This window comes from Eubalaena glacialis, chromosome X (assembly GCF_028564815.1).
Source record: "Eubalaena glacialis isolate mEubGla1 chromosome X, mEubGla1.1.hap2.+ XY, whole genome shotgun sequence".
NCBI lineage: Eukaryota > Metazoa > Chordata > Mammalia > Artiodactyla > Balaenidae > Eubalaena > Eubalaena glacialis.
Genome location: NC_083736.1, coordinates 35440773 through 35468389, shown reverse-complemented (window position 1 = coordinate 35468389; position 27617 = coordinate 35440773). Strand labels below are relative to the sequence as shown.

Sequence of the window (27617 nt, the reverse complement as noted above, 5' to 3'; positions counted from 1 at the left end):
TAGAGCTTACTGGCAATGTTTATTATCTAGGAATGATATACTTCTTAATGTGATTAAGAAAATTGTTAACATTTATATAGTGCTTACCGTGTGCCAAGTGCCATTCTAAGAATTTTATAAATGTTAACTCATTTAATCTTCATAACACCTCTATGGAGTAGGCACTATTATTATCCCATTTTACAGATGAGGAAAATGAGACACTGAGAGGTTAAGGATAGCTTGCCCAAAGTTACACAACTGATAAGTGGCAAGCCAGAATTTGCACCCAGGAAGTCTGGTTCTGGTGTCCCCTCTCCTAAACACAATGCTATACTGGCTTCCTATTTAGCTAGAAAATTAAAATAATTACACAACATAGAATTTTCACGTTTCTAATTATATTCTTCTTGTATTCGCCTCATTTTACTTATTTGTTACCTATTATGTCTTAGCTTTCATGGGTATGGAAGGTAAAATTAATGAACCACATTTCTTTTAAAATAGTTTGATTTGGATTATAAACTAATTTGGAAATTACTTTCCTCTTTTTCGCTCTGAATTAATAGTTCTGCATTAGCAAGAAAATACATTCCACACATTCTGTGCATTTCAATTGCTACTTAAACTCTAGAATGATTTATAAAATCTCACAAAAATGTGGAGCCTTGCTTGTTTTGCTGTATTTTTGACACCGAAGTGAAGTTGTTCACCAAATTGTAGGATAATGCCAGCTTTCAGCTTTCTTCACTGGTAATAGAGGAACTGTCTGATATACACTGGTCTGCCTCATAAAGATGGTGACTATGGTATACTGATGTTTTCTTTTCTATGTGCAGAAGGAGGCAAAGTATACGCCGCTGGAGGAAATACTGAAGGACAGCTGGGACTTGGTGATACTGAAGAGAGAAACACTTTTCATCTAATTAGTTTTTTTACATCCCAGCATAAGATTAAACAACTCTCTGCTGGGTCTAACACTTCAGCTGCGCTGACTGGTAAGACTTTTTTCCACTCCAAACTGGGACATATCCCTTTTTTTTAGACCAGAATATACCAAGTCAGTAAACTGAAGACAGCAATGCTGTTTAGTTTTCTTTCATTGACCATGTGTTTTCAGAAGACGTTTAAAATAGAACTTAAAATCATGACATGTACTACAACTTTATGCTTACATACGTTTAGAAGGTAATTGTTAAATAAATTCGAAGCTGTGCTATCGATCTGTTCCTTTAGATATTCTTAAACATTATCTTCATTGTGTGTTCTGAAAGTTATATTTCAGCTTTAATGAAGTTGCTGTCAGAAACATCCTAGAAATCTGTTGGATATATGTTATTAAAATACAGTTTGTAATGGTCATTGCATCTCTCTGCCCTCCCTATCAAAAGCCCATATGAGAAATTTCTTTAAAACTTGGAGCCGAGATAAACGTGTCTCACCGAAGAAGCTGCTGGTGTGCTGCTTCGTTCCAGTCCGGAGAGCTGTGTAACATGCGGTGTTAGAGAAAGCCTGCGCGCAGCAACGAAGACCAAACGCAGCCAAAAAAAATTTAAAAAAAAAGAAATTGTACTAAGTAGCTACCTGGTATAAATGTCTTAGTAGTACTTTTCTTTCAAGATGCATACTTTTTCTAAATTAAAAAATAAATTCTCTGTTGGAAGTATAATAACTTGCCGTCCCTGCTACCTCTTAAAACCTTTTTTCCTCTTTGTGTTTTCTTTATAGAGGATGGAGAGCTTTTCATGTGGGGTGACAATTCTGAGGGGCAAATTGGTTTACAAAATATAACTAGTATATGTGTCCCTCATCAAGTGACCATTGGAAAACCTATCTCCTGGATCTCTTGTGGATATTACCATTCAGCTTTTGTAACAAGTAAGACAGAACAGTTTGGATTTCTCATGTTATCTCCCATTTCTAAGTTATTACTAAATAATAAAATGTCATAACATTCTACATTTCTACAGAAATATTGCCATGGTATTCCATGTAACGAAATAATTTTGATCTGTTTTAGGTCACAGTATTTCTTCATTTCAATAATGAGTGTTTATAATTTCAAACTATCTGACGTGTTAACTTTTTTTTTAAATATCGATGGTACTATTTTATTTATTTTTTAATTAATTTTTAATTTTTGTCTGTGTTGGGTCTTCGTTGATGCGCACGGGCTTTCTTTAGTTGTGGTGAGCAGGGGCTACTCTTTGATGTGGTGCGCAGGCTTCTCATTGCGGTGGCTTCTCTTGTTGCGGAGCACGGGCTCTAGGGACGCGGGTTTCAGTAGCTGCGGCACGCGGGCTCTAGAGCGCAGGCTCAGTAGTTGTGGTGCACGGGCTTAGTTGCTCCACGGCATGTGGGATCTTCCCAGACCAGGGCTCGAAACCATGTCCCCTGCATTGGCAGGCGGATTCTTAACCACTGCGCAACCAGGGAAGTCCCTTAACTTTTTTTAATGAATGTTAGGTCTATTAGGAAAACAAAATTTATGCATAAGAAACCCTTCTAAATTTTGGCTCTCAAACTTCTTAGACTCTTTGGCATTAAAAACAAGACCTGTGAGCCTCTTTTCTCTGGATCCACGTGTCTCTGTACTTTGACCTACTCTATTCTTGTCCTGATAATTTGCTCTTACTGTTTCAGTACATGAGTCATAGATTTTCATTGTAGGAATAGGGATGAAGATTAGATGAAAAAGGAAGGGAGTTCAGTATGGGATATGCTTTCCTTTGTTGGGACTTTTCTCAGGATCCCCCATTTCTCCTTTTCCTGGGCTCACTGGCAACCTTCTCTACCTTAGTTAAAATATTTTAAACGTTGGACTCTAACTGTTATAGCCTACATCTACACTGGTAGTAATACCAGAAGTATGATCATGGTTTTCCATCTTATTTATGGTTTTCCTAACAGTAAAAACACCCAGCAGAAATAGTTCTGTGGACCCTCTTAGATATCTCTCTAAATATTTGTTTTATACATTTACTTCCTATTCTGTGCACCTCAGATTCAGGTTTAGAAAGTGCTTATTGACCTATCCCAGTGCCCCCCAGGTTTACCAATGAATTGGTAGCAACTTGGTACCAAGAAAAGGCAAACTCTGACTTGGCTGGGTTTGTTCACTACTGGGTCAGTTTGTGTCTTGAAGAAACAATATTTATTCAATCAATAAATATTGTTGAATGAGGAGGTGAGTGAATGAATGATACATTGACTGTGTTCCTTGGGGCAATACCACATACCAACTTATTTGCAACTCCTGGGGTTGGTATAGTCTGTACTCACTTTGTTTATGAAACAAAAAACAGGGAAAAAAACACACGTGCAAGAACAAATAACCAAAAGCATTGTCTTATATTTGGGCCTTAATAAAACTCCCGGAATCAATTTTTATTTACTACTGCTTTAGCCAGTAGGGAAACAAGTGGAATTATTCGTTTTAACCAATAGGCATTACATTGAACTTTTTTGTTTTGTTTTCTGGTTTTATGCCTTTTTTAAAAAACAGCTTTATTGATGTATAGGTCACATACCATACAATTCACCCATTTAAGGTGTGAGGAGCAGCAGGAATTTATAGACAGTAGTAGAAAGAGACTTATCTGGACTTAGTAACTCCTTTCATATGAGAGGCAAGAAGCATGGGAAAAGGGGGAGCGTGCCGACTTACTGAGCACTTCTGTGCCAGTGTTTGCCGAATACTTCAGAGAAAACTGTGGTTCAGAAAACTTCATTTTTTGTACAGATCAATCTAGAAAATGAGTATAGCTGTGTTTGCAGTATTTGACCAAGTTTTAAGTGGCACATACCATGTGTGTTAGATGTCATACAACTTCCCTAAGTTCTGATTTGCTAGAAGGGCTCTCAAGCTTCAATAGCTGATTATACTCGTGGCTTAGTTTTATTACAGCAAAGGATACTGAGCAAAAGCAGCAGGGAAGATCTGTGTCCCCCAGAGAGGTCCAGTATGCGCTTCCTAGTCCTTCCTATTCCAAGGCCCCACAGGACATGTTTTCTCTTTGGCAGTGAACTACAGGGATGTGTGTGTAATGTCTCTGCTCAGGGAAGCCTACTCTATTCTCAGGGTCTGAGGCTTTTGTGTGGGTGGCTGGTGTCATGTAGGCACATCCTGCTAGCAACTAGTCATGGCAACTGCAACTCGGGTCCCTCAACAGTGAAACCAGGTGTACATCATCAGTGTTGAAGTTTGTGCAAAGCAACCCTCTCTTAGGTTCTTGCTAAGCTGGCATAATTCATTTCTCCAGGTGTACATAACAAAAACATCAATCACCAACATAAAGAACACTCCCAAGGGCCACATTCCCAGGGGTTGGTCAACAGTCAGTCAGTCAGTCAGTCATGCTTCTCTTGGAGACATGCAAATAATACAAGAGGTGCTGTGTTACCTCTTTCCTCATATCAGTGGTGATACGTTCTGTGTCATAATCTTTGGATTAGATTATGTATTTACAACAGTTTTTAAATTCCTGTTTTATAGAACTCAGTTCAGTTCATAGAAATGAATAAAAAAAGTTCCTGCTTTCAAGAAGCTCATAGTATAGTGTGGGAAGTGTGATAACAGAAGCAAATCAATAGTATTGGTATGGACAAGGCAGTGATTAAATGTCATGAGTTCCTTAATAAGAGAATCTTTCTGGAAAAAGTGCCATCTAACTGAGTAAAATCTGCTATCTTTAGTCTCACTCACCATATTTACCTCACACATAAATGGGTTTTCTACAATAAGTTTCATTAAAAGCAATTATTTATTCACCAAGTATTCATTAAATGTTTAATGTACTAGACACACTGCTAAGTTCTTGCAATACCGTAGTGAGCAAGACAAAATCCATGTCCTTATGGGGGTTTAATGTCGAGTCATTTTGCTTTATTGAAAGTAGGTAGAAGTAAGATCATCTTTTCTATGTATTGTGAAACAGGTAAAATAATTTTCTAGTTTTTACTAGTAGTGCTGGTCGTGAATTCTTCAGGAAGATTTTGGATTAGAATAATCAAGGGGAAGGGAAAATCTACCTTTATTTCCTTACCATTCAGTAAAAATATCTCAAGAAAGGTCAAATTTATTAAGTTGAGATTTTCTACATTTTTTTATCAAACGTGAGAACATGTACCAAAAAGACCAGTATTTGTTCATGTCTGTGTCATCATCGATCACTGTCCTTTTCCTTCAATAGCAGAGGGAGAACTGTACACCTTTGGAGAACCTGAGTATGGGAAGTTAGGTCTCCCCGAGAAGCTGCTGATCAATCACAAAGTGCCCCAGCTGGTGCCTGGAATTCCTCAGAAGGTGATCCAAGTAGCTTGTGGTGGAGGGCACACGGTTGTGCTCACAGGTATGTGTGCGGCTCCGTTCCCTGCTTTCTTTGGTAGCTAATGAAAAAAGCTTTTTTTACATTCATTTATTTTTATTGTGGTAGGAACACTTAACATCTGATCCATCCTCTTAACGGATTTTTTTGTTTGTTTGTTTTGTTTTGTTTTTTTATTAATTAATTAATATATTTTTAAATTATTTTTGGCTGTGTTGGGTCTTTGTTGCTGTGCGAGGGCTTCCTCTAGTTGCGGCGAGCGGGGGCCACTCTTCATCGCAGTGCGCGGGCCTCTCACTGTCACAGCCTCTCTTGTTGCGGAGCACAGGCTCCAGACGCGCAGGCTCAGTAATTGTGGCTCACGGGCCTAGTTGCTCCGCGGCATGTGGGATCTTCCCAGACCAGGGCTCAAACCCGTGTCCCCTGCATTGGCAGGCAGACTCTCAACCACTGCGCCACCAGGGAAGCCCCATCTTAACAGATTTTTAAGTTTACAATACAGTATTGTTATCTATAGGCACAATGTTGTATGGCAGGTCTCTAGAACTTTCACCTTTGCATAGCTGAAACCTTATACCCATTCATTAGCAGCTCCCCTCTCCCCCTACCCCAGCCCCTGGCAACCACCATTCAAGTCTCTGCTTCGATGAGTTTGACTGTTTTAGATACTTCATGTAAGTTGGCTTTGCATCTTTTTCCGTTAAGATCCCCACCTTTTGTTCCTATAGTTAATAAACATTTCTGGCCTGTGGAAGAAATTTTTAAGTAGAAAAAAATGAATCTTGTTGAATTATTTTTGCTAACATAATTGACATTTTCATGATCTTAACACGTTTAATGGCAGCAAATAACGTTTTTTAGCTCATTTTCAAGAACAAATTGTTTTCCTCATATATATGTATTCCATATTTATTTAAAATTGACATTATTTTTTCTGAAATACCTTATTTTGGAGAAGCTCCCTGTTAATACTGTTTTCTACTTGTCATTGATAATTCTTTTTGATAGTCACAATGTCTAACTTGGTGATTTCTTTGTGATTTTTATGTTCTGTTATAGTAATTCATTAAAAAGGGTTAAGATTTTAAATTACAGATAATAAAAAAAAGTTAGAACTTTAATAGTAATGTCACTTTTGGCTTCTGAATTTTGTATTTGGTATGACATGTGACTTCTCAGGATTCTAGTCAGTATAATTAAAATAGACTTACTACTTGTTAATATGCTTACTAAATTGATGCTCCCAAATTTGTTCAGCATTAGATTTATTTTAGATGAGTAGTATAGAGGTAATGCAGTTAGGTAGTGAATGATTATGATATATTTTGGTCAAAAAGAAATAAACAGTTTCTGAAGTCACCACTTAATCTTCAGTAACCCAAAGCTAGAAGTGTTCTAGACAAATTTTAAGTAATATCCAGTTCTCAGATGATAATGCTTAAATGTTGCAAGGTGATTAAGCAATATTTTATCTTTAGATTTTCCTCTCTTACATCGCTTTTCCTTGACTTCCTATTCTAGTCCCAGTCATGCGTATAAAGCTATGGTTTCCCAGAATTACAATTTCCAGATGGAATCTTTTCAAAGTGAGAAATAATTTTTTTCCAGGCCTCAACTCTAAATTTGGAAATAATTCTGAGGTTTAAGTTTTTTTTTAAACTTCTGCTGATAAAGTGAATTTTCATATAATTTCTAAAAGATTTATCTTAGTAATTAAACTTCAAAATTAATCTATAAATTATCTGAAAATTTATTCTATAGGCAGAAATGCAACTTATTCTTCATGTGTTATGTATTTTCTCCAGTTTATACAAAGATTGTAGAAAGAACTAATTTATTGGGTGATTGAAGGTTATTCTGAAGGACACAAATGTTGATTATATAATAATAATGTCATTCAACCATACATTATAAAATATTTTCATATAAAATATTTTCACCAAGATAATCCATGATTCTTTTAATTATACTTTAAAAATGTACCTAATGATATTTTCTTGCAGTATTATACTCATTTAGCTTTCTGTGGACTTTGTTTTGAAGTTAAAAACCATGCTGCCAGAAATTGATTGTTTTCTTCAGATTTTTGCAGACTTTGGGATCTCACAGACCAGTAAAGTTTTTATATTTTAAGTTTTTAATTTTATAAACAGAATATGAAGACCTAGAGATGGTTGCCAACTTCCAGTTTGCATTTGGCTAAGTATGGATGTTGCAAGAAAAATGCAATCTGTTTTTACCATTATATCATAAAATAAGGGCCATTTTCGAAACAAAAATTTATAAGCTCTTAATTTTATAATAAAAGACATCCCCTTAAATTGTAAACATTTATCTGTATGGAAAATTCACTGCTTTGCCTATTTTTTAAATTTCTCCATGGACCTTTGAAAGCTTTTGTATGAGCCAGTCCTGGTGAGAAACCTGTGTTCTGGAGCAGTGTGGACAGAAATATTAAATATTAAGTCCTAATTGATGAAGAAATGGACCTGAAGAGTGTATTGATCATCAGTTTGACTAAGTACTAAGTTAAATACCTAAGAGTTACAGAATACTTTGCAAGACCTTAAAGCAAAGAATAGCTAACCGTCTGTTCTAAATTGTTCCCTTCATTAAAGGAAAGGGCTTGGCCAGCTAGAGATAGACAGTTATCTTAATTTACCCAACATCCTCCTATTAAGCTGAACATTCAGAACTTGAGATATGCTGTGTGATTATTAATTAAACTAAGAGATAGTATTTTTTACACTAAAATAAAGATCTGTTTGCCATTGCCTCAGTGTGGCTTCATATCCTTGATGTACCATATTTTCTTTAAGAAGTAATATCTATATGTCTTATTCATGAAGTAAACATTAGACAGAAAAAATGTAAAACTATATGACAGTAGTTATATGTTCTTCAGTATCCTCTGTTGTCAGAATAAGGTTGAGTTGATTAGATAATTACTTTTTAGAAAAATGTCCTTTTACAACTGAATGTCCCACTGTTTTAAAATCTTCCTGCATGTTTTCTCATTTAATCGTCGCAGCAGCTCTATTAGATAGGGATTATAGCATTAGGGAATTTAAGTAGCTTGTCTACTTACCACAGCTAGTAATAATGAAGGTTTGGGCTTCTACCTGAATCCGAAGCTCTTGCTCCTGCTGTGCCTCCTAAGGCAGGGGCGGGGGAGAGTCGTGTGTCTAAAGGACGCTTTCATCACCACTCGTTTATCCTATTTTTGTGCTTTTCCGTTTCTCAAGACTATGTGAGCTAATATTCACTGTTATTGGAGTTCCTTTGGAATCACTTCAAAAATATTAATATAATATAGTATGGATAAACAACAAGGTCCTACTGTATAGCACAGGGAACTATATTCAATATCCTGTGACAAACCATAATGGAAAAGAATATGTAAAAGAATATATATATGTATAACTGAGTCACTTTGCTGTACAGAAGAAAATAACACAACATTGTCAATCAACTATACTTCAATAAAATTTTTAAAAATTTTTAATATTAATATACAGGAAAGGTTTTTCCCCTCCTTTGATTATTATTGCATTTCCTAGTAAATGAGCTTTACCTGTGAATAAATCTAGCATGTCTGATGTAAGTTTTCATTCTCATGCTAATTCTCCTCTGAAATTGTTTTCTAAAATAGGTTATTCCATTAAACTACTGTTAATAAGTAAGGACTTCTGTGGGAAACACTATTCGTTTATTTAGGGCAGTGAAAGGAATTAGCTTAATGACAATTGATGCTTTTTAACAAACTGAGTGGTAATTATAGGGACTTTTTAGGTAGTAGTTCACCGACTTTTGTGTCTTTAGCAATTCCTTCTATGGTTATATGTAAAAGATAAAATCAGGCCCATGCCATTATTGTTACAATTGTGTACCTTGTCATTTTTCTCTTCCTTTATCACTGAGGAATGTATACGTAAGTATTAGGTATTCTTATATGAGTATTTCTTTGAGAGGCCCTTAACCCTCATTATAAAAGGTGGAATATCACCATTTTTCTAGATATAATGGTGACAGTGCCTGTACCTCTGAAATCCTTTTCTTGTGTTTGCCCCTCCCCTTTCAGAGAACGCCGTGTACACCTTTGGGCTGGGACACTTTGGTCAACTGGGTCTTGGCACTTTTATTTTTGAAACTTCAGAACCCAAAGCCGTTGAGAATATTAAGGATCAGAAAATAAGTTATGTTTTCTGTGGAGAAAACCACACAGCTTTGATAACAGGTACAGATCAAAATTTCTGTTAATATACTTATGGAACTGGGTATATTTTATTACAAAATAAATACTATATGGAATGAATGTATCTAACTTAAGCAAAGGAAATAATAACTGAGAAAATGGAATTCTTTGTTTAATATGCCAACGTGTAAAGTTGTAAACTCCTTTTTCATATTTTAGTTTAATTTAAAATCAGTGTAAATGATCCAAAGGTTTAGAGCCTCAAAATGTGTCAATGCTATCAGAGGTAAGACCATAGCATTATACTTTGGCAGAAGTATAAAAAGTAAAAGGCTGGAATCTTTTCGTAATTGTATCAATTTGAAGGCTCTGAACTCTGCTCAGGCCAAAGGGAAAAGTCTCGTAAGAAAGAACTTATTTTAAAATATTCTCCCTCTTCAGTCTGACAGCTACATTCAGGCTGAGTAAATTCTTATGATGCTTCTGCCACCGGGAGGCGTTTTCAGGAGTAACTCTTTCATACTTTCTCCACAGTGGTAGACAGAAAGGTACCCCAAAGACTATTAATTAAATGAATACCTGGGTCCTCTAGCTCTTCTGCTCTGTAGTTTCTCCTTTATCCGGGGAGATGGTGCTATGGGTCTACTTCTCAACCTCAGAAACTAGGTGCTGCCAATGTAGGACTCAATAAAGGTACTTCCCTAAAATGACTGACTCACCTATAGATAATTAATATGGAGCTGGAGGAATCAGGCTCCCTGATTTCAGACTATACTACAAAGCTACAGTAATCAAGACAGTATGGTACTGGCACAAAAATAGAAATATAGATCAATGGAACAGGATAGAAAGCCCAGAGATAAACCCACGCACATATGGTCACCTTATCTTTGATAAAGGAGGCAAGCATATACAGTGGAGAAAAGACAGCCTCTTCAATAAGTGGTGCTGGGAAAACTGGACAGGTACATGTAAAAGTATGAAATTAGAACACTCCCTAACACCATACACAAAAATAAACTCAAAATGGATTAAAGACCTAAATGTAAGGCCAGACACTATCAAACTCTTAGAGGAAAACATAGGCAGAACACTCTATGACATACATCACAGCAAGATCCTTTTTGACCCACCTCCTAGAGAAATGGAAATAAAAACAAAAATAAACAAATGGGACCTAATGCAACTTAAAAGCTTTTGCACAGCAAAGGAAACCATAAACAAGACCAAAAGACAACCCTCAGAATGGGAGAACATATTTGCAAATGAAGCAACTGACAAAGGATTAATCTCCAAAATTTACAAGCAGCTCATGCAGCTCAATATCAAAAAAACAAACAACCCAATCCAAAAATGGGCAGAAGACCTAAATAGACATTTCTCCAAAGAAGATATCCAGATTGCCAACAAACACATGAAAGAATGCTCAACATCATTAATCATTAGAGAAATGCAAATCAAAACTACAGTGAGATACCATCTCACACCGGTCAGAATGGCCATCATCAAAAAATCTAGAAACAGTAAATGCTGGAGAGGGTGTGGAGAAAAGGGAACCCTCTTGCACTGTTGGTGGGAATGTAAATTGATACAGCCACTATGGAGAACAATATGAAGGTTCCTTAAAAAACTAAAAATAGAACTACCATACGACCCAGCAATCCCACTACTGGGCATATACCCTGAGAAAACCATAACTCAAAAAGAGTCATGTACCAAAATATTCATTGCAGCTGTATTTACAATAGCCAGGACATGGAAGCAACCTAAGTGTCCATCGACAGATGAATGGATAAAGAAGATGTGGCACATATATACAATGGAATATTACTCAGCCATACAAAGAAACGAAATTGATTTATTTGTAGTGAGGTGGACGGACCTAGAGTCTGTCATAGAGAGTGAAGTAAGTCAGAAAGAGAAAAACAAATACCATATGCTAACACATTTATATGGAATCTAAGGAAAAAAAAAAAAAGGTCATGAAGAACCTAGGGGTAAGATGGGAATAAAGACACAGACCTACTAGAGAATGGACTTGAGGATATGGGGAGGGGGAGGGGTAAGATGTGACAGGGTGAGAGAGTGGCATAGACATATATAGACTACCAAATGTAAAATAGATAGCTAGTGGGAAGCAGCCGCATAGCACAGGGAGATCAGTTCGGTGCTTTGTGACCACCTAGAGGGGTGGGATAGGGAGGGTGGGAGGGAGGGAGACGCAAGAGGGAAGAGATATGGGAACATATGTATATGTATAACTGATTCACTTTGTTATAAAGCAGCAACTAACACACCATTGTAAAGCAATTATACTCCAATAAAGATGTTAAAAAAAAAAAAATAATGAGCGTAAAGCTTCACAAATACATCAACAAATTTAAACTATTATTGACACATTAAACAAAAATATGTAATTTGAGAAGAATAAAAATTAAGTGAAATATATTTCATTTGAATTACAAAAATATATATATATATACTCCATAATTTTAATTACTTTGGAATAAAAGGCTCTGTGATTTCTCTATTTGTAGCTCACATTTCTATCTAAAAAGTAAAGCATTAAAAAGTCATAAATCATATAGTATTTTGAAATAATCTAGATACTGGGATTTCTTCATTTTTCCCCTTCTTTTACAAGTTTCTGCTACGATGGACCTCATCTAATGGTATCTGCTTAGGGGAACTAGGGCTCAGCAAATACAAGGTACTACTAAGTACTGTCCCTTCTTCCCCAAAGAACTTTTCAGAGAGAACTACCTGCCCATTTTCAAGTATCAGTGTCCTTATTAATGTAGCATGAAATTGAACTATATAGAATGTAAAGAATTACTATTCATTCACAGTCCCAGAAGAGTTGTTGATAGGTATGCCTTACTGCAAGTCTTAAGCTCAGTTTCTCTGTCTTTACTGCCATTTTCCATCAACTCTAAATTGCCACTGATAGTAAATACACACTTTTTATGGATCATTTAACATACAATTAGGTTATTTGGTTAAACTTTCATAATACCTTTACTCCTGATGAAAGAAGTTATAGCACAAATAATTGAACATTAACTTTATTTGACTTTTTTGCTCATGAATCCTCCCCAGGGACAGGTGTTATGAATTTTTTCTTTGTCCAGGACTAATGAGAGATATGTAGTGAGTTATCTGTAAGTTCTTGCCAGTTCCCCATTATAGCCAGTGGCTTATGTTTTAAAAAGCTCTCTGAGGTTGGAAGTGTGATCAGGCAGCTTGATCAGAGTTTATTTTTTCTGGCTAAAGATAATCAGGTTTTAAAAAAAAAAAAACCGTAACATTTTGAATAAGGATATCAGGGTCATAAAAAGGAGGAGGAAAACAAAAAGATGATAAGGAGTATATATAAAGAAAGGAAATAAATACCTAATAGTAAGAATTATAACAATCTAAATTTAGAATCTAAACGCTGGTTATTGCTTATTTATAGGGAATCTATTTGTTTTTAATATATTAATTTTTGAACTTGCCACTTTAGTGAATTATGTTATTATTTCTAATTTTTTCAGGCAGTTCTCGTGGCTTTTCTTACTATACAATTACTTTGCCATCTTAAAGTACAAGTCCCCATATATGATCTTGTCATTTCCCAGCTTAAAACCATTCATTTAGCTTATTATTGTTCTTAATATAGAGTTCAAAAATGCTTAATATGAGCTAATAAGATCCTCTTTCATGTGATTCCTTCTTCCCTCTTCAGGCTCATCTCATACCACTCTCACCTTTGTGCTCCAGACACATTGGTTGCCTTTCGGCTTCTTGACTGTGCTGTGTTTTCTCTTGATTCACAGCCTTTGTATGTACTGCTGGCCTCTGCCTGGAAGATTCTTTGCTCCCTTCTTCTTGTAACTAAACCCTAATCCTTTCAGCTTCAGTTTAAAAGCCTTTCCTAATCTCCAGGCTGGAGGGAGAGCCCCTCCTCTGCACCTATACTGGCACCCTTTCCTTTCCTTCTGCTTCCATGGCACTTACCTCACTTGAGATGGAGAGTATGAAAGAAAGGCTTGAGGAGTGAATGTACAGAATACCTGCTATGGCAGTGGGCAAACGGATTAACTGGAGAGAAGCGACAAAATTACTCATCATCATCTTGGCCCAGCTATATAGGGGACCCCAGTATTGATATAGGGACCAGCAGCTTGGTTGGTTTATGGCATTTCCTTCAGCAGCTTTCCACAACCCTGAAGCAGAAGTAAAAGAGACAGTTGGATTGATCTAAACTAGTGATTTTGTCTCCACAGGGGACACATGGCAATGTCTGGAGATGTTTTTGATTGTCACAACTGCAGAGGCAGGGTATTCTATGGGAATTTAGTAGGCAGAAGCCAAGGATGCTGCTAAACATCCCACAATGCACAGGACAGACCCATACAACCAAGAATTATCTGGCCTCAAATGTCTGTAGTGCTGAGGTTGAAAACCCCTGACCTAATCAATGACCTGAGGAAAAAAAAAAAATAGATTGTATTGGGATGTAGGAGGTCAGAATACAAAAATCTCCTTCTTGAGATGATGGTGTGCATCACAAGATCTCATGCTGGATGGCTGCTGCTCCACACAACACCTCACACACCTGGGTCTCAACTTCACAAGCCACCGAGAGCTCAGTGAGTTATTCTCGGGGTATCTATTGCCTAATGTTATGTGTGGACAACAGAAACCATAGAGAGTGTGGAAACATCAGTGGAGCAGAGTAAATTTAATGCAGAATATGAGGGGAAAATTGCAATGTAAGTTACTGTATTTGTCTGTTTACAAATAGATCCATGAAAGTAACACTTTTATAATTCTCTCTTTTTTTTCGTTTTAGATTTAGGCCTTATGTATACTTTTGGAGACGATCGACGTGGAAAATTAGGACTTGGACTGGAGAGTTTTGCCAATCAGTTCGTTCCCACTTTGTGTTCTAATTTTTTGAAGTTTATAGTACAGTTGGTAAGGGCATCACATTTCCCTGTTTACATGTTCATATTCCTATATTTGAGTCTTTCAGTATTTCATAGAAAATAAGTACTTTTCTGTTTATATGAAATATCATGGCTATATCTAGTAAATATACTTGTGTCCTAAAGGCCAAATGTCAGACATCATGGCACTCTGAAAATCTGTCCCTTTTCTAATGTTCCTCCTTTAACATCTTCCTTTTTGCCCTAATCTTGACTCTTCTACTTCATTTTCATATGTCTCTTGAGAGCCAAGACTGTGCCATGCCTGGAAGCTTTGTGTTTCCTGTAGCTCCCAGCAGAGTGCCTCACTCACAGTGGTCATCTGTAAATATTTGCTGGATTAGATATCACTAGGACTCTCAAATCCTGCACAAGAAAAATATCTGATAATAAATGAAGAGTTTTGAAATTATGTTTAATTGGTTAACTGTTATTTGGATAAGGTGTTGTTTCAGTGACATCCCCATCAGGCACCGTATCTCTGTTGTTTCTAACGCTTTTGCCAATTAAGAACTATAGACTTGAAAATTTTGTTTACTCGGTGATGATAATATCACTTGGAATTTGTTCTCCAAAGGCTCAGAGCCTCGTACTATGGAACACTTCCATTCCTTGATTTGACACCTGTTTAATGAATGCCTGCTTGGTACAAGATACTGGACTGAGGATGAGGAATACAGAGCATGCAGTGATGAGCACAGTGACCAGATTTTCATTGACTAAGCTTATAATCTTATGGGGAAGATGGTTTTTAAAAAGTGCTATACAGAAAACATATCAATTTTAACTTTGAACATACGAAGGGAAAGGTTCAGAGTATGCTCTTCTATGCCATGTAGAACACTATGAAGATACCAGAAGTCTGTGTATTGCAAACACAATGTTTTTTTAAGCATTTTACTGAAAATCAGTTATTTCTCAAAATCGTTTGGATGTTGATTTCCTTTTTCATTGTTCTATCATTGTGCGTGCTTGCGTTTTGCTCTCAGGACTTTTAAGCATTAAACTTAAAAAATCTTCATGTATAAAGACATAATTATCCCAAGAGACTGATTTATTCTTGGGTCCCTTCTTTCCAAATAGAACTTGTCTGAGTAATTTTTTCAAGTTGTTAGCATTGCTCCAGGATTAAAATAGCATTTTCTAACTTGTAAAGAGAAATATAATGTGCCAAATAGGTTTTTTTCTCTATACTGTATATTCAGTTGAAAGTAAAATGGTATGTTAAACTTGTTCTAGTTTTCAATAATAGTGTTGAAAGAATATATTGTAAGGGCTTCCCTGGTGGCGCAGTGGTTAAGAATCTGCCTGCCAATGCAGGGGACACAGGTTCGAGCCCTGGTCCGGGAAGATCCCACATGCTGTGGAGCAACTAAGCCCGTACACCACAACTACTGAGACTGCGCTCTAGAGCCCATGAGCCACAACTACTGAGCCCGTGTGCCACAACTACTGAAGCCTGTGCGTCTAGAGCCCGTGCTCCACAACAAGAGAAGCCACTGCAATGGGAAGACCGCGCACTGCAATGAAGAGTAGCCCCCGCTCGCCGCAACTAGAGAAAGCCCTTGCGCAGCAATGAAGACCCAACGCAGCCAAAAATAAAGAAATAAAATAAATTTTTAAAAAAAGAATATATATTGTAATTCACGTGTGTGTGTGTGTCTGTGTGTGTGTGTGTGTTGAGAGAGAGATTTCAGTCAGTCAGTCTAGGAAGTCTGCCGCTAAGTTAATGTTTTGTAGCTGAAAACTGTTAAAAACCCATTCGTGGGGCTTCCCTGGTGGCGCTGTGGTTGAGAATCAGCCAGCCAATGCAGGGGACACGGGTTCAAGCCCTGGTCCGGGAAGATCGCACATGCCGCGGAGCAACTAAGCTCGTGCGCCATGACTACTGAGCCTGCGCTCTAGAGCCCACGTGACACAACTACTGAAGCCTGCGTGCCTAGAGCCGGTGCTCTGCAGCAAGAGAAAGCACCGCAACGAAGAGTAGCCCCCGCTCGCCACAACTAGAGAGAAGCCGGCACACAGCAACGAAGACCCAACGCAGCCAAAAATAAAAATAAATTAAAAAACAAAACAAACCCATTTGTGTTTGAAGCCAGTGTCAATTAATTTTTCTGTGAATTTATGCTGCAGGTTGCTTGCGGTGGATGTCACATGCTAGTTTTTGCCACTCCACGACTTGATGTGGCAGAAGACGTTGAGTTAGATGAAATAAATGATTGTTGCTTACCTTCAGCTACATCTCTGCCCATCAGTGATCTGACTTCAGGAAACGTACTGCAGAGATCTTTATCAGCACGTGTGCGGCGAAGAGAGAGGGTACAGTTGTGGTCTATTCTATATAATAATGTTGTCTAGCACTGTAAAGAAAACAAATTTATTTTCTTTTTAAACCAAAGAAAGGTCTTCTTAGGTAAATTTACTAAATAAAATGATTAGAATTGACAGCTTACAAACTTTTAAAGCAAACTCAGAATTAAACTGGTAAACACACAAACTAGAAAATTGAAATGATCATGGATAACCTTTGCTTGTAGACAGTGGTACTTACCGCTATCTTATCACCTCAGATTGAATGCTAAATTGTTTTCTCAACCATCTGTGGATTGACTTTTGCTTTGCTTTCATCTTGTAAAGCTAATACCTCATGAGCAATGAAAGGTTATATATATATTATAACTAATGAAAGGTAGAAAACAAAGAAATAAGGGCTTTATTTGAGAGAGGGAATGTTCTTTCTCAATTAAATTTAGAGATTCTCATTCTGTGCTTTAAAATTATTCAATGACACTTACATTTTAAAAAAATAAAATGCCAAATAATTTTTAGAGACATTCCTTTTTTTAAAAAATTGCTTTAAGTTTCAAAATGTATTCCTTTAGTGGTAAAAAAAAGTTAAGTTTGATTTTTTATTATGAAAAAGTATATATGGAAAAATTGAGAAATATCCCATAAGTATTTGGTAGTTGTTGTTGGTTTGTGTCTCCTGAGTAACTTTTTTTTCCGGGAAGACAGAGAAAACACACACTTTTCCCCATCTTGTGAAAAACAGACTTCCAAATTGACAATTTAGAGCAACTTAGATACAGAGGCAACAAAACAAAACATTTTTGAGCCCTTGGGGATTATTAAAAAGTGAATGTTGTAGGACATTGGCCAACTTTGAAGTCTCTCTCTTCAATATTTTTAGCAACCTCAGGGTAGTTTATATCAATATTAAGTATATAACATTATCTAACAGTTTATTTAACCTGTTTGTTTTAAAGGAGAAATCCTCAGACTCTATTCAAACGACAGGAACACTACCTCCAATTGCAGGGACTCTCGTACCACCTGTTTGTTTTTCGCCTTGTTCAGTTCCTTTCTGTATGTCTACAACTAATCTGCTAGAGAAAATGATGCCTGATAAAGAGGGCCCTATGCCGCCAATGGAACCAGGTAACAGTTGATGCTCTGCCTGCTCTCAGAAGAAATGTACCATTTATTCCATTGTTTTCATGTTCATCTTAAGATGTTTTCTCTAACTAAATTGTTTTCTTCCTAGTTAGAGACTGACATCTCTCATTTGAACTCAAATCCAAGAATACTCTTACTAATAGAAAGCATCTTTGGTGACCTTAAAAATCCCATGTAATGACAGCAGCATATCTTTATAAAGCAGTGTATAACATACATATCACCTTCTCTTACATTATCTCCTTTAAACCCAGAAGCAACTCCATGAAATTGGTGGGAGTTATATTCTTCATTTTTGTATATGAGAAAAGCAAGGCTTGAAGAGATTGAGTGACTCAGGTCACTCAGTTTTGTAAGTGAACAGGATTTGAATGCAGGTCTTGTAGACCTATGTGAAGTTCTGCCTTTAGGCAATATAGCATCGTGGTTAAGAGCATGGGATATAGAGTCAAATTGATCTGGGATCCGATGCCAGCTTTGACATTTATTAACTATGTGACTGGGTTTGGGAAAGTTACTTAATTTCTCTACACCTCAGTTTCCATGTCTTTGAAATAACTTTAATAATACCTACTTTAGAGAGTGCATGACAGTTAAATGAGATAAGGCATATAAAATACTTAGCATTGAGCCTAGCGCCCCCAGAAACCTCTTCATAAATATAGGCATAGTTATTATTAACACCTCTGCCCCACTGCCTATTAGATACAGATTTCATGTTTTAAATTGTAATTCCAGCTCTTTAGCCATTATACACCTCTTCTAAATAGTTTTGTTTACAGACATTTGTGTATCTTAGGAGTGTGTTTATGTTACTACAGGGCATGTACTCAGATGATAGGGGCAGAACAAGAAACTAGGGTAGGAAATCAGAGTAAGCAGTAGGTTTGGAATTAAGAAGAAAATCTGGGCATCTGGGGTTAAGAACTGTGGCACAGATAATTTTAATATCTTTGGGCTCAGGAACCTAGATAAAAGGTTGAGGTAACAAAGGATCAGGAACTCAGTCAAGAATTGTGGGCCATGGGAATGGAATATTGTCTACATCTAAGACCTTGATAATGAGCTGGGTTTCCTACATCTCACCCACAAATTCTGTATGTTTCCTTTGGAGATAGGAATCACTGGTGCTCTTCAGCCCTGTACATGGGAAAAGTAGATTCTGGCAACAGTGTGTGCAAGGAAGAGAGAAGTTTATGGTTTGGGGCAAGTTGTTTCCCACTTCAAGAGATATGAACGTGAAGATAGAACTTTGTAGCTAGAGCAAAAGGAAAAGCCATCCCGTATCTTTTTGTGACTGTTTGCTAAAACCAACTTAATAAAAATATCTGGAAAGTTGTATCCAGCATATAATGTGACTTTTTCTAAATTATTTGCAGACTTCAGTATTTCTCATGGAGTGAAGGAGGTCAGGGAAGACATGACTGAGGAGGTGACATTTAAGCTAAAACATAAAGGATAAAAAGTAGCCACACAGAGAGAGAAGATGTGTATATCACAGGCAAAGAAAATAATGTAGGTAAAGGTTTGGAAGCAGTTTATAGGAAAAGGAAAGAAGATCATTGGGCTCAGAGAGTGAGGGAAAAGGCAGGACAAGATGGTGTTGGAAAAAGAGACAGCAGAAAAAATATCCATGGTTTTATAGGCCATGAGAGGCCTATTTGATTTGAGTGTTTTTCTTAAGTGTAATAGAAAGTCATTAAAGCGTTTTAAACAGTGGAGTGATGTGCTCCAGTGCCATTTATATTTTAAGATGATCACTTTTGCCGGTGTGTGGATGTAGGGATGCCAGACTAGAGGTAGGAAGAATACTTAAGAGCCTTTTGCAAGAGATGATGGTGTTTGCAGATTTGAAATACATTTTAGTCATAGAAACAACTGAACTTGCTCATTAATGGGTCACACATAGATGTGTAGGCAGGAGGATGGTCGACTGCTTTGAGAAAAAAAATTAAAAATTAAGCTTGAGATACCTGTGAGACATCCAAGCAGAAATATCAAGCAGGCAGTTGAAAATGAAAGAATAACGTTCAGAAGATAGGTGTGGACTAGAGATAGAAATTTGGAAACCGGCAACATAGAGATGGTATTGATAATCCATGGAAGTTGGTGAAATCACCTATTAGAGAGTAGAGTAGCAAGAAAAGAGGGCCCAGGATTTAGCCCTGAGAATGTCTAACACTTAGAGGGGAGGAGAGGAAGAGCCCACAAAACCACCTTCCCCAGCCTCATCAGCCAGTAGGGTAGGAGGAGGGACACGAGGAGGGAGTAGGGTCATGAATTCAAAGTACTGCTCAAAGGTCAAGGAAAAGGAGTTCAAAGAAGCATCCCATGGATTAAGCATCATGGAGATTTTTGGTGATCCTGACAAGAGCAGTTCCAGGGAAAGATCAGAACAGAAGGCAGAGTGTTAAAAGTTGAGGCATGAAGGGGAAATGAGGACGTGAAGAGGAGATAGAGTGTGTAGATAGTTCTTTTGCCTATTTTGGTCCTGAAGAGGAGCAGAGAAATGGGCTGGCAGGAGAGGGAGATGTGGAGTCAATGGGAAATACTAGAGCATATTTGTGTGCTAATGCAGGGGTCCCCAAACTCCGGGCCACGGACTGATTCAGGTCTGCAGCCTGTTAGGAACCGGGCCTCACAGCACAGCAGGAGGTGAGCGGCAGATGGCGGGCAAGCAAGCGAGCGAAGCTTCATCTGCCACTCCCCATCGCTCGCATTACCGCCTGAACCATCCCCCCACCCCCGGCCCGTGGAAAAACTGTCTTCCACGAAACTGGTCCCTGGTGCCAGAAAGGTTGAGGACCTTGGGGACCGCTATGCCTAATGGACATGAGCCAGTAGTCCCGGAGAGATTGGTAGCACACGAGAGAGAGGATATGACCAAAGGTGCAAAGCTCTTGAGAAGACAGGAGGAGCTGGCATACAGAGCAGTCTTTGTTAAGAGGAAAGACACATCCTACATTTTAACAGGAAAATGTAGGTAAATTTGTACATTTGTTGGTGAGAAGATAAAGCAGATCAGCTCTGACGACTTCTGTTTTCTCAGTCAAGCATAAGGCCAAGACCATGAGCTTAAATGATATACTATCTATTTTCCAAACCTCCTTTCTCTGCCACCTCCAATCTCTCCTGCTTAGTACTTTTCTATTTTAATCTCCTTCAGGTGCACTTTAGTTCCCATCTGCTCCAATGTCTTCAGAGGATCCCTAATATTTTTTTTAAATAAATGTAAATTTCCCCATGTAACTCCCACCTGCTTTTCTAGCTTCATCTCTCAGCAGCCTTTTTCTTATAACCTTATAACCTTAATTTAGGTCTCAAGTCTGCAGGCTGTGGCCCATGGGTCAAATCTGGCCAGCAACCGGTTTTTTTGTTTTTTTTTTTAACATCTTTACTGGAGTATAATTCTTTACATTGTTGTGTTAGTTTCTGCTATATTACAAAGTGAATCAGCTCTACGTATACTAATATCCCGATATCCCCTCCCTCTTGCATCTCCCTCCCACCCTCCCTATCCAACCCCTCTAGGTGGTCACAGAGCACCGAGCTGAACTCCATATGCTATGCGGCTGCTTCCCACTAGCTATCTATTTTACATTTGGTAGTGTATATATGTCCATGCCACTCTCTCACTTCGTCCCAGCTTACCCTTCCCCCTCCCCGTGTCCTCAGGTCCATTCTCTACGTCTGCATCTTTATTCCTGTCCTGCCCCTAGGTTCTTCAGAAACATTTTATTTTTCTTTTTTAGATTCCATATATGTGTATTAGCATACCATATTTATTTTTCTCTTGCTGACTTACTTCACTCTGTATGACAGCCGCTAGGTCCATCCACCTCACTACAAATAACTCAATTTCGTTTCTTTTTATGGCTGAGTAATATTCCATTGTATATATGTGCCACATCTTATTTATCCATTCATCTGTTGATGGACACTTAGGTTGCTTCCATGTCCTGGCTATTGTAAATACAGCTGCAATGAGCATTGTGGTACATGACTCTTTTTGAGTTATGGTTTTCTCAGGGTATATGCCCATTAGTGGGATTGCTGGGTCGTATGGTAGTTCTATTTTTAGTTTTTTAAGGAACCTCCATACTGTTCTCCATAGTGGCTGTATCAGTTTACATTCCCACCAACAGTGCAAGAGGGCTCCATTTTCTCCACACCCTCTCCAGCATTTATTGTTTGTAGAACATTTGATAATGGCCATTCTGACCGGTGTGAGGTGATACCTCATTGTAGTTTTGATTTGCATTTCTTTAATGATTAGTGATGTTGAGCATCCTTTCATGTGTTTGTTGGCAATCTGGATATCTTCTTTGGAGAAATGTCTATTTAGGTCTTCTGCACATTTTTGGATTAGGTTGTTTGTTTTTTTGATATTGAGCTGCATGAGCTGCCTGTATATTTTGGAGATTAATCCTTTGTCAGTTGCTTCATTTGCAAATATGTTCTCCCATTCTGAGGGTTGTCTTTTGGTCTTGTTTATGGTTTCCTTTGCTGTGCAAAAGCTTTTAAGTTGCATTAGGTCCCATTTGTTTATTTTTGTTTTTATTTCCATTTCTCTAGGAGGTGGGTCAAAAAGGATCTTGCTGTGATGTATGTCATAGAGTGTTCTGCCTATGTTTTCCTCTAAGAGTTTGATAGTGTCTGGCCTTACATTTAAGTCTTTAATCCACTTTGAGTTTATTTTTGTGTATGGTGTTAGGGAGTGTTCTAATTTCATTCTTTTGCATGTAGCTGTCCAGTTTTCTCAGCACCACTTATTGAAGAGACTGTCTTTTCTCCATTGTATATTCTTGCCTCCTTTATTAAAAAAAAGGTGACCATACGTGGGTGGGTTTATCTCTGGGCTTTCTATCCTGTTCCATTGATCTATATTTCTGTTTTTGTGCCAATACCATACTGTCTTGATGACTGTAGCTTTGTAGTATAGTCTGAAGTCCAGGAGCCTGATTCCTCCAGCTCTGTTTTTCTTTCTCAAGATTCCTTTGGCTATTCGGGGTCTTTTGTGTTTCCATACAAATTGTGAAATTTTTTGTTCTAGTTCTGTGAAAAATGCCATTGGTAGTTTGATAGGGATTGCATTGAATCTGTAGATTGCTTTGGGTAGTAGAGTCATTTTCACAATGTTGATTCTTCCAATCCAAGAACATGGTATATCTCTCCATCTGTTGGTATCATCTTTAATTTCTTTCTTCAGTGTCTTATAATTTTCTGCATACAGGTCTTTGGTCTCCCTAGGTAGATTTATTCCTAGGTATTTTATTCTTTTTGTTGCAGTGGTAAATGGGAGTGTTTCCTTAATTTCTCTTTCAGATTTTTCATCATTAGTGTGTAGGAATGCAAGAGATTTCTGTGCATTAATTTTGTATGCTGCTACTTTACCAAATTCATTGATTAGCTCTAGTAGTTTTCTGGTAGTATCTTTAGGATTCTCTATGTATAGTATCATGTCATCTGCAAACAGTGACAGCTTTACTTTATCTTTTCCTATTTGGATTCCTTTTATTTCTTTTTCTTCTCTGATTGCTGTGGCTAAAACTTACAAAACTATGTTGTATAATAGTGGTGAGAGTGGGCCACCTTGTCTTGTTCCTGATCTTAGAGGAAATGCTTTCAGTTTTTCACCATTGGGAATGAGGTTGGCTGTGGGTTTGTCATATATGGCCTTTATTATGTTGAGGTAAGTTCCCTCTATGCCTACTTTCTGGAGAGTTTTTTATCATAAATGGGTGTTGAATTTTGTCGAAAGCTTTTCCTGCATCTACTGAGATGATCATATGGTTTTTCTCCTTCAATTTGTTAATATGGTGTATCACATTGATTGTTTTGTGTATATTGAAGAATCATTGCAATCCTGGGATAAATCCCACTTGATCATGGTGTATGATCCTTTTAATGTGCTGTTGGATTCTGTGTGCTAGTATTTTGTTGAGCATTTTTGCATCTATGTTTTATCAATGATATTGGCCTGTAGTTTTCTTTTTTTGTGACGTCTTTGTCTGGTTTTGGTATCAGAGTGATGGTGGCCTCGTAGAATGAGTTTGGGAGTGTTCCTCCCTCTGCAATATTTTGGAAGAGTTTGAGAAGGATAGGTGTTAGCTCTTCTCTAAATATTTGATAGAATTCACCTGTGAAGCCATCTGGTCCTGGGCTTTTGTTTGTTGGAAGATTTTTAATCACAGTTTCAATTTCAGTGCTTGTCATTGGTCTGTTTATATTTTCTATTTCTTCCTGGTTCAGTCTCGAAAGATTGTGCTTTTCTAAGAATTTGTCCATTTCTTCCAGGTTGTCAGCCACCGGTTTTTATAAAGTTTATTAGAAGCTAGTCACACCCATTCATTTATGTATTGTCTGTGGCTGCTTTCACATTTCAGTGGCAGAGTTTGCATAATTAGGACAGAGACTGTATGGCCACAAAGCCTATAACGTTTAACATGTGGCCTTTGACAGAAAAAGATTGCTGACCCCTGATTTTAATCAAACTGAGCTCTTCGCAGTCAGACTGAGTGGAAAGGCTGTGAAGTCAAGGCAGACTTGAGATTGACAGTTGACACCAAAAGAGTCACTGAACCTTAATTTATTCATTTGTGAAATGGGGATATAACACTTAGCTCTCTTATTGTCATGACATTAACCTGACATGTATAAAAGCATATGTTCCAAGTACACGGTAAGCCTTCAACACAAGCCATTCCACAGCTTCTTTTAGCACTAGGCTTATTTTCTTCCCCATCCACCTCCATCTCTGCCTCCCAGAATTCTACTTATCCATCATTCCCTGTAACTCCTTAGTGAAACGTTTCCTGATCCCCAACATTTGGATGTGATTTCTCATTCCCCTATATAATATGTTTTGTATTCCCTTCTAGACTATAAGTTCATTAAGATTTAGTAGTTACTTAAGTTGATATCTCCTACATAATACCTCACATGGAATAAAGACAGACTGATTATTTGTTCATTTGAATTGAATGAATTTACAAGGGAGAGATCACTGTGGACTGGCATTTTTAGTGAAGACTTCATTAAGGAGCTCCTCTCAAATAAGTATATGTGTGCTACATGTGGGTATGATAATTGAGAAAAATGTGAGGTCAAATAAAGCTTGTAACTTTTAATTATCTGCTTTATGATGTAATAACCTTGCAGTTTTCTATAAAAGTTTCCAGATCCTTGTGCTAGTTTTCTGTTGCTACATAAGAAATGATCCTAAAACTTATGTTAAAACAACAAACATTTACTATCTCACACAGTTTCTAAGGGTCGAGAATCCAGGAACAGTCTAGCTGAGTGGTTCTGGCTCAGGGTATTTCATGTAGTTGTAGTCACATTGTCAGATGGGGCTGCAGTCATCTGAAGGCTTGACTGAGGCTGAAGGATCCTCTTTCAAGCTCACTCACGTGGCCATCAGCAGGAGGCTTCACTCCCTCAGCACATGGGCTTCTCCCTGGGGATGCTCACGACATGGCTTCCAAGAAAGTGCGTGGGTGTGCTCTCGAGAGAGAGAGAGAGAGAGAGGGGGGGGGGGGAGAGAACTGAGACATAAGCCACAATAGCATCAATTATATCTGCTTTATTTTATTGGCCATACAGACCAACCTGGTAAAATGTGGAAGGGAACTCCACAAAGGTATGCATAGCAGAGGATGTGGGTTGTTGGGGATCTTTTTGGGGTCTGGCCATCACAGTGCTTGATACCTGGGTAGTATTTACCCCAAAGGAATAATGTTTGCCTGTTCACATGAATGAAGCAATTGTTATCTCATCAGTGTCATAGTTTTTAAATTTTCAAAAAGATTTTAAAACCTGTTATCACTGTGAATGAATTCTGTTCAGTTCCCTTAATATGAGGTTAAAGGACCTTTAGTAAAATTATAACTGTACTTTTATATTACAGAATAATTTCTGTTTATTGTCTAGTTGTCTTTCACTTTTCTGTTGAAATCTTGTTTTCTCTTCTCTCTTTTAATCATTCAGATTATTTTCAACATAAAATAACCAAAGGGAAAGAGACAGACGGTTTTTCAGCAGAGGATTCAGAAAGCCTTGGAGAAACTACTGATGTCTTAAATATGGTAATGGTTTTCCTATTTATGTGATATAAAGTTCCTCATGTATTTGTATGTGTATGTCTGTGTATGTGTATGTCTCTGTATATGTATGTCTACTTCCTAAGCCGTTATATACATAGAAAAGCTTTTGTTTTGGTTTTGGTTTCATTCATTATTTTAAAATCAGCTTTATTGAGGTATAGGTTACATACAGTAAAACTCATTTCAACTCTCACATTATTAGTATGCAATTGAGAGTTGATTATATGACTATATGAACTGTTTTGTGTTAATTTCATTTATAATTTTTAAAAATCAATATATAATCATATATATAAATATATAATCATATGTATAAATATATAATCATATATATAGCCTTTATTCTTTTTAGAACATATTTTTTTAAATTTATTTCAGACACATATGATGAGCCTGAATTCCAATGAAAAATCATTAAAATTATCGCCAATTCAAAAACAAAAGGTATAATATAGAGAGTTATTTTCACTATGATGGGTAAGAACAGTTTAAATTATTTATATTTTTCTTGAAAGGTTTCTGGAAAGAACACAAGAAAGGTAAGCATTCACTTACTTTAGGATTTAAAAGACGGGGATACAATATATATAGCCTCAATTTGGGCTTGTTCTGTTGGTGTGTATTTTCTGTGATGCAACAAGAGTGGCAGAATTTCACTGCCGAAATTTGCTCTTTGGAGTCACTAACAAGTGACGATAGTCATACTTTGTTACCGTCAAGGCAAAAGATTTGTATTACAGTTCTTAAGTATCGGAAGAGGCTACTGTTTATGAGTGCCTCTCACACTTTGGTTGAGTATGACTTTGGGTGAGTTACCTTGCTGACCTTGCAGGATGATATTAACATCTTTTCTAGCTCTAAAATTTTGTGGTTTTAGTTGAAATATTTGGTAATTGCTTTTACAATGTTTGGAATAGGCTTTAATTTATTAAGGAATTGGTAGCATAAAAACAAGATTAGACATTTGGAAATTAGTCAGAAACTATGTGTGGGTGATAAAGAGAGACCTTTAATGAATAACAAATGAATAGCAAGAGGAAGGAATATTCTGGTTTTCACAACCCTGGAGAGATAAAGGCCTGTCCTGAAATCATTTGCTTTTTCTGGCTTTAAGGACCAGTGATGTGAAAGGACGAAGGGTTGAAGATTAGAAAAATAAATTGGAGAAATGTAAATTGAAGGACAAAGGCTGCAGAAAACATTTAATTTCTATTTCTAGTGCCTTTGCCACATTGTTAAAATAAAAATCCTTAAAATCAAAGTCACTGAAATCCAAGAGAATCTTGCTAAATTATAAAAATTTAGTGCCAATCCTCATTAGTCCTATCTATATTTTACTGAGAGCCATGGTGAATAACAGCATTCTTTTTGAATATGAGAGAGCTTTTCTCCTAACACAGTTATGGAAGCTCAGTGACTGATTTATTGACTTGACTATATTTCCAAACAGACATCTTTTGTATGTCTTTCCTTCCTCTTAGACTCTGGGCTCTGCCTCTTCTGTGCTGCTTTATTGTGCTAGGCACATACATTTAGAAGTTATTTCTGGCAGCTGGGCCTCTGTCTCTCTTAGGGCTCTTGA

General features: G+C 37.2%; 1 protein-coding gene across 4 annotated transcripts in view; it reads left to right on the top strand.

Annotated features, from left to right (window-relative positions):
- The window catches only part of RPGR (retinitis pigmentosa GTPase regulator), a 63723-nt gene that overhangs the window by 5685 nt on the left and 30421 nt on the right, over positions 1–27617 (top strand). For 3 of the 4 annotated variants that reach the window (XM_061177997.1, XM_061177996.1, XM_061177995.1), the window contains exons 5-13: positions 819–977; positions 1708–1857; positions 5172–5330; positions 9388–9543; positions 14339–14463; positions 16608–16793; positions 17741–17912; positions 25920–26017; positions 26414–26479. In XM_061177997.1, the coding sequence (XP_061033980.1) occupies positions 819–977; positions 1708–1857; positions 5172–5330; positions 9388–9543; positions 14339–14463; positions 16608–16793; positions 17741–17912; positions 25920–26017; positions 26414–26479 (1271 nt within the window). The remainder of the gene's footprint in view (positions 1–818; positions 978–1707; positions 1858–5171; positions 5331–9387; positions 9544–14338; positions 14464–16607; positions 16794–17740; positions 17913–25919; positions 26018–26413; positions 26480–27617) is intronic. The other variant, XM_061177998.1, reaches the window with a different exon arrangement.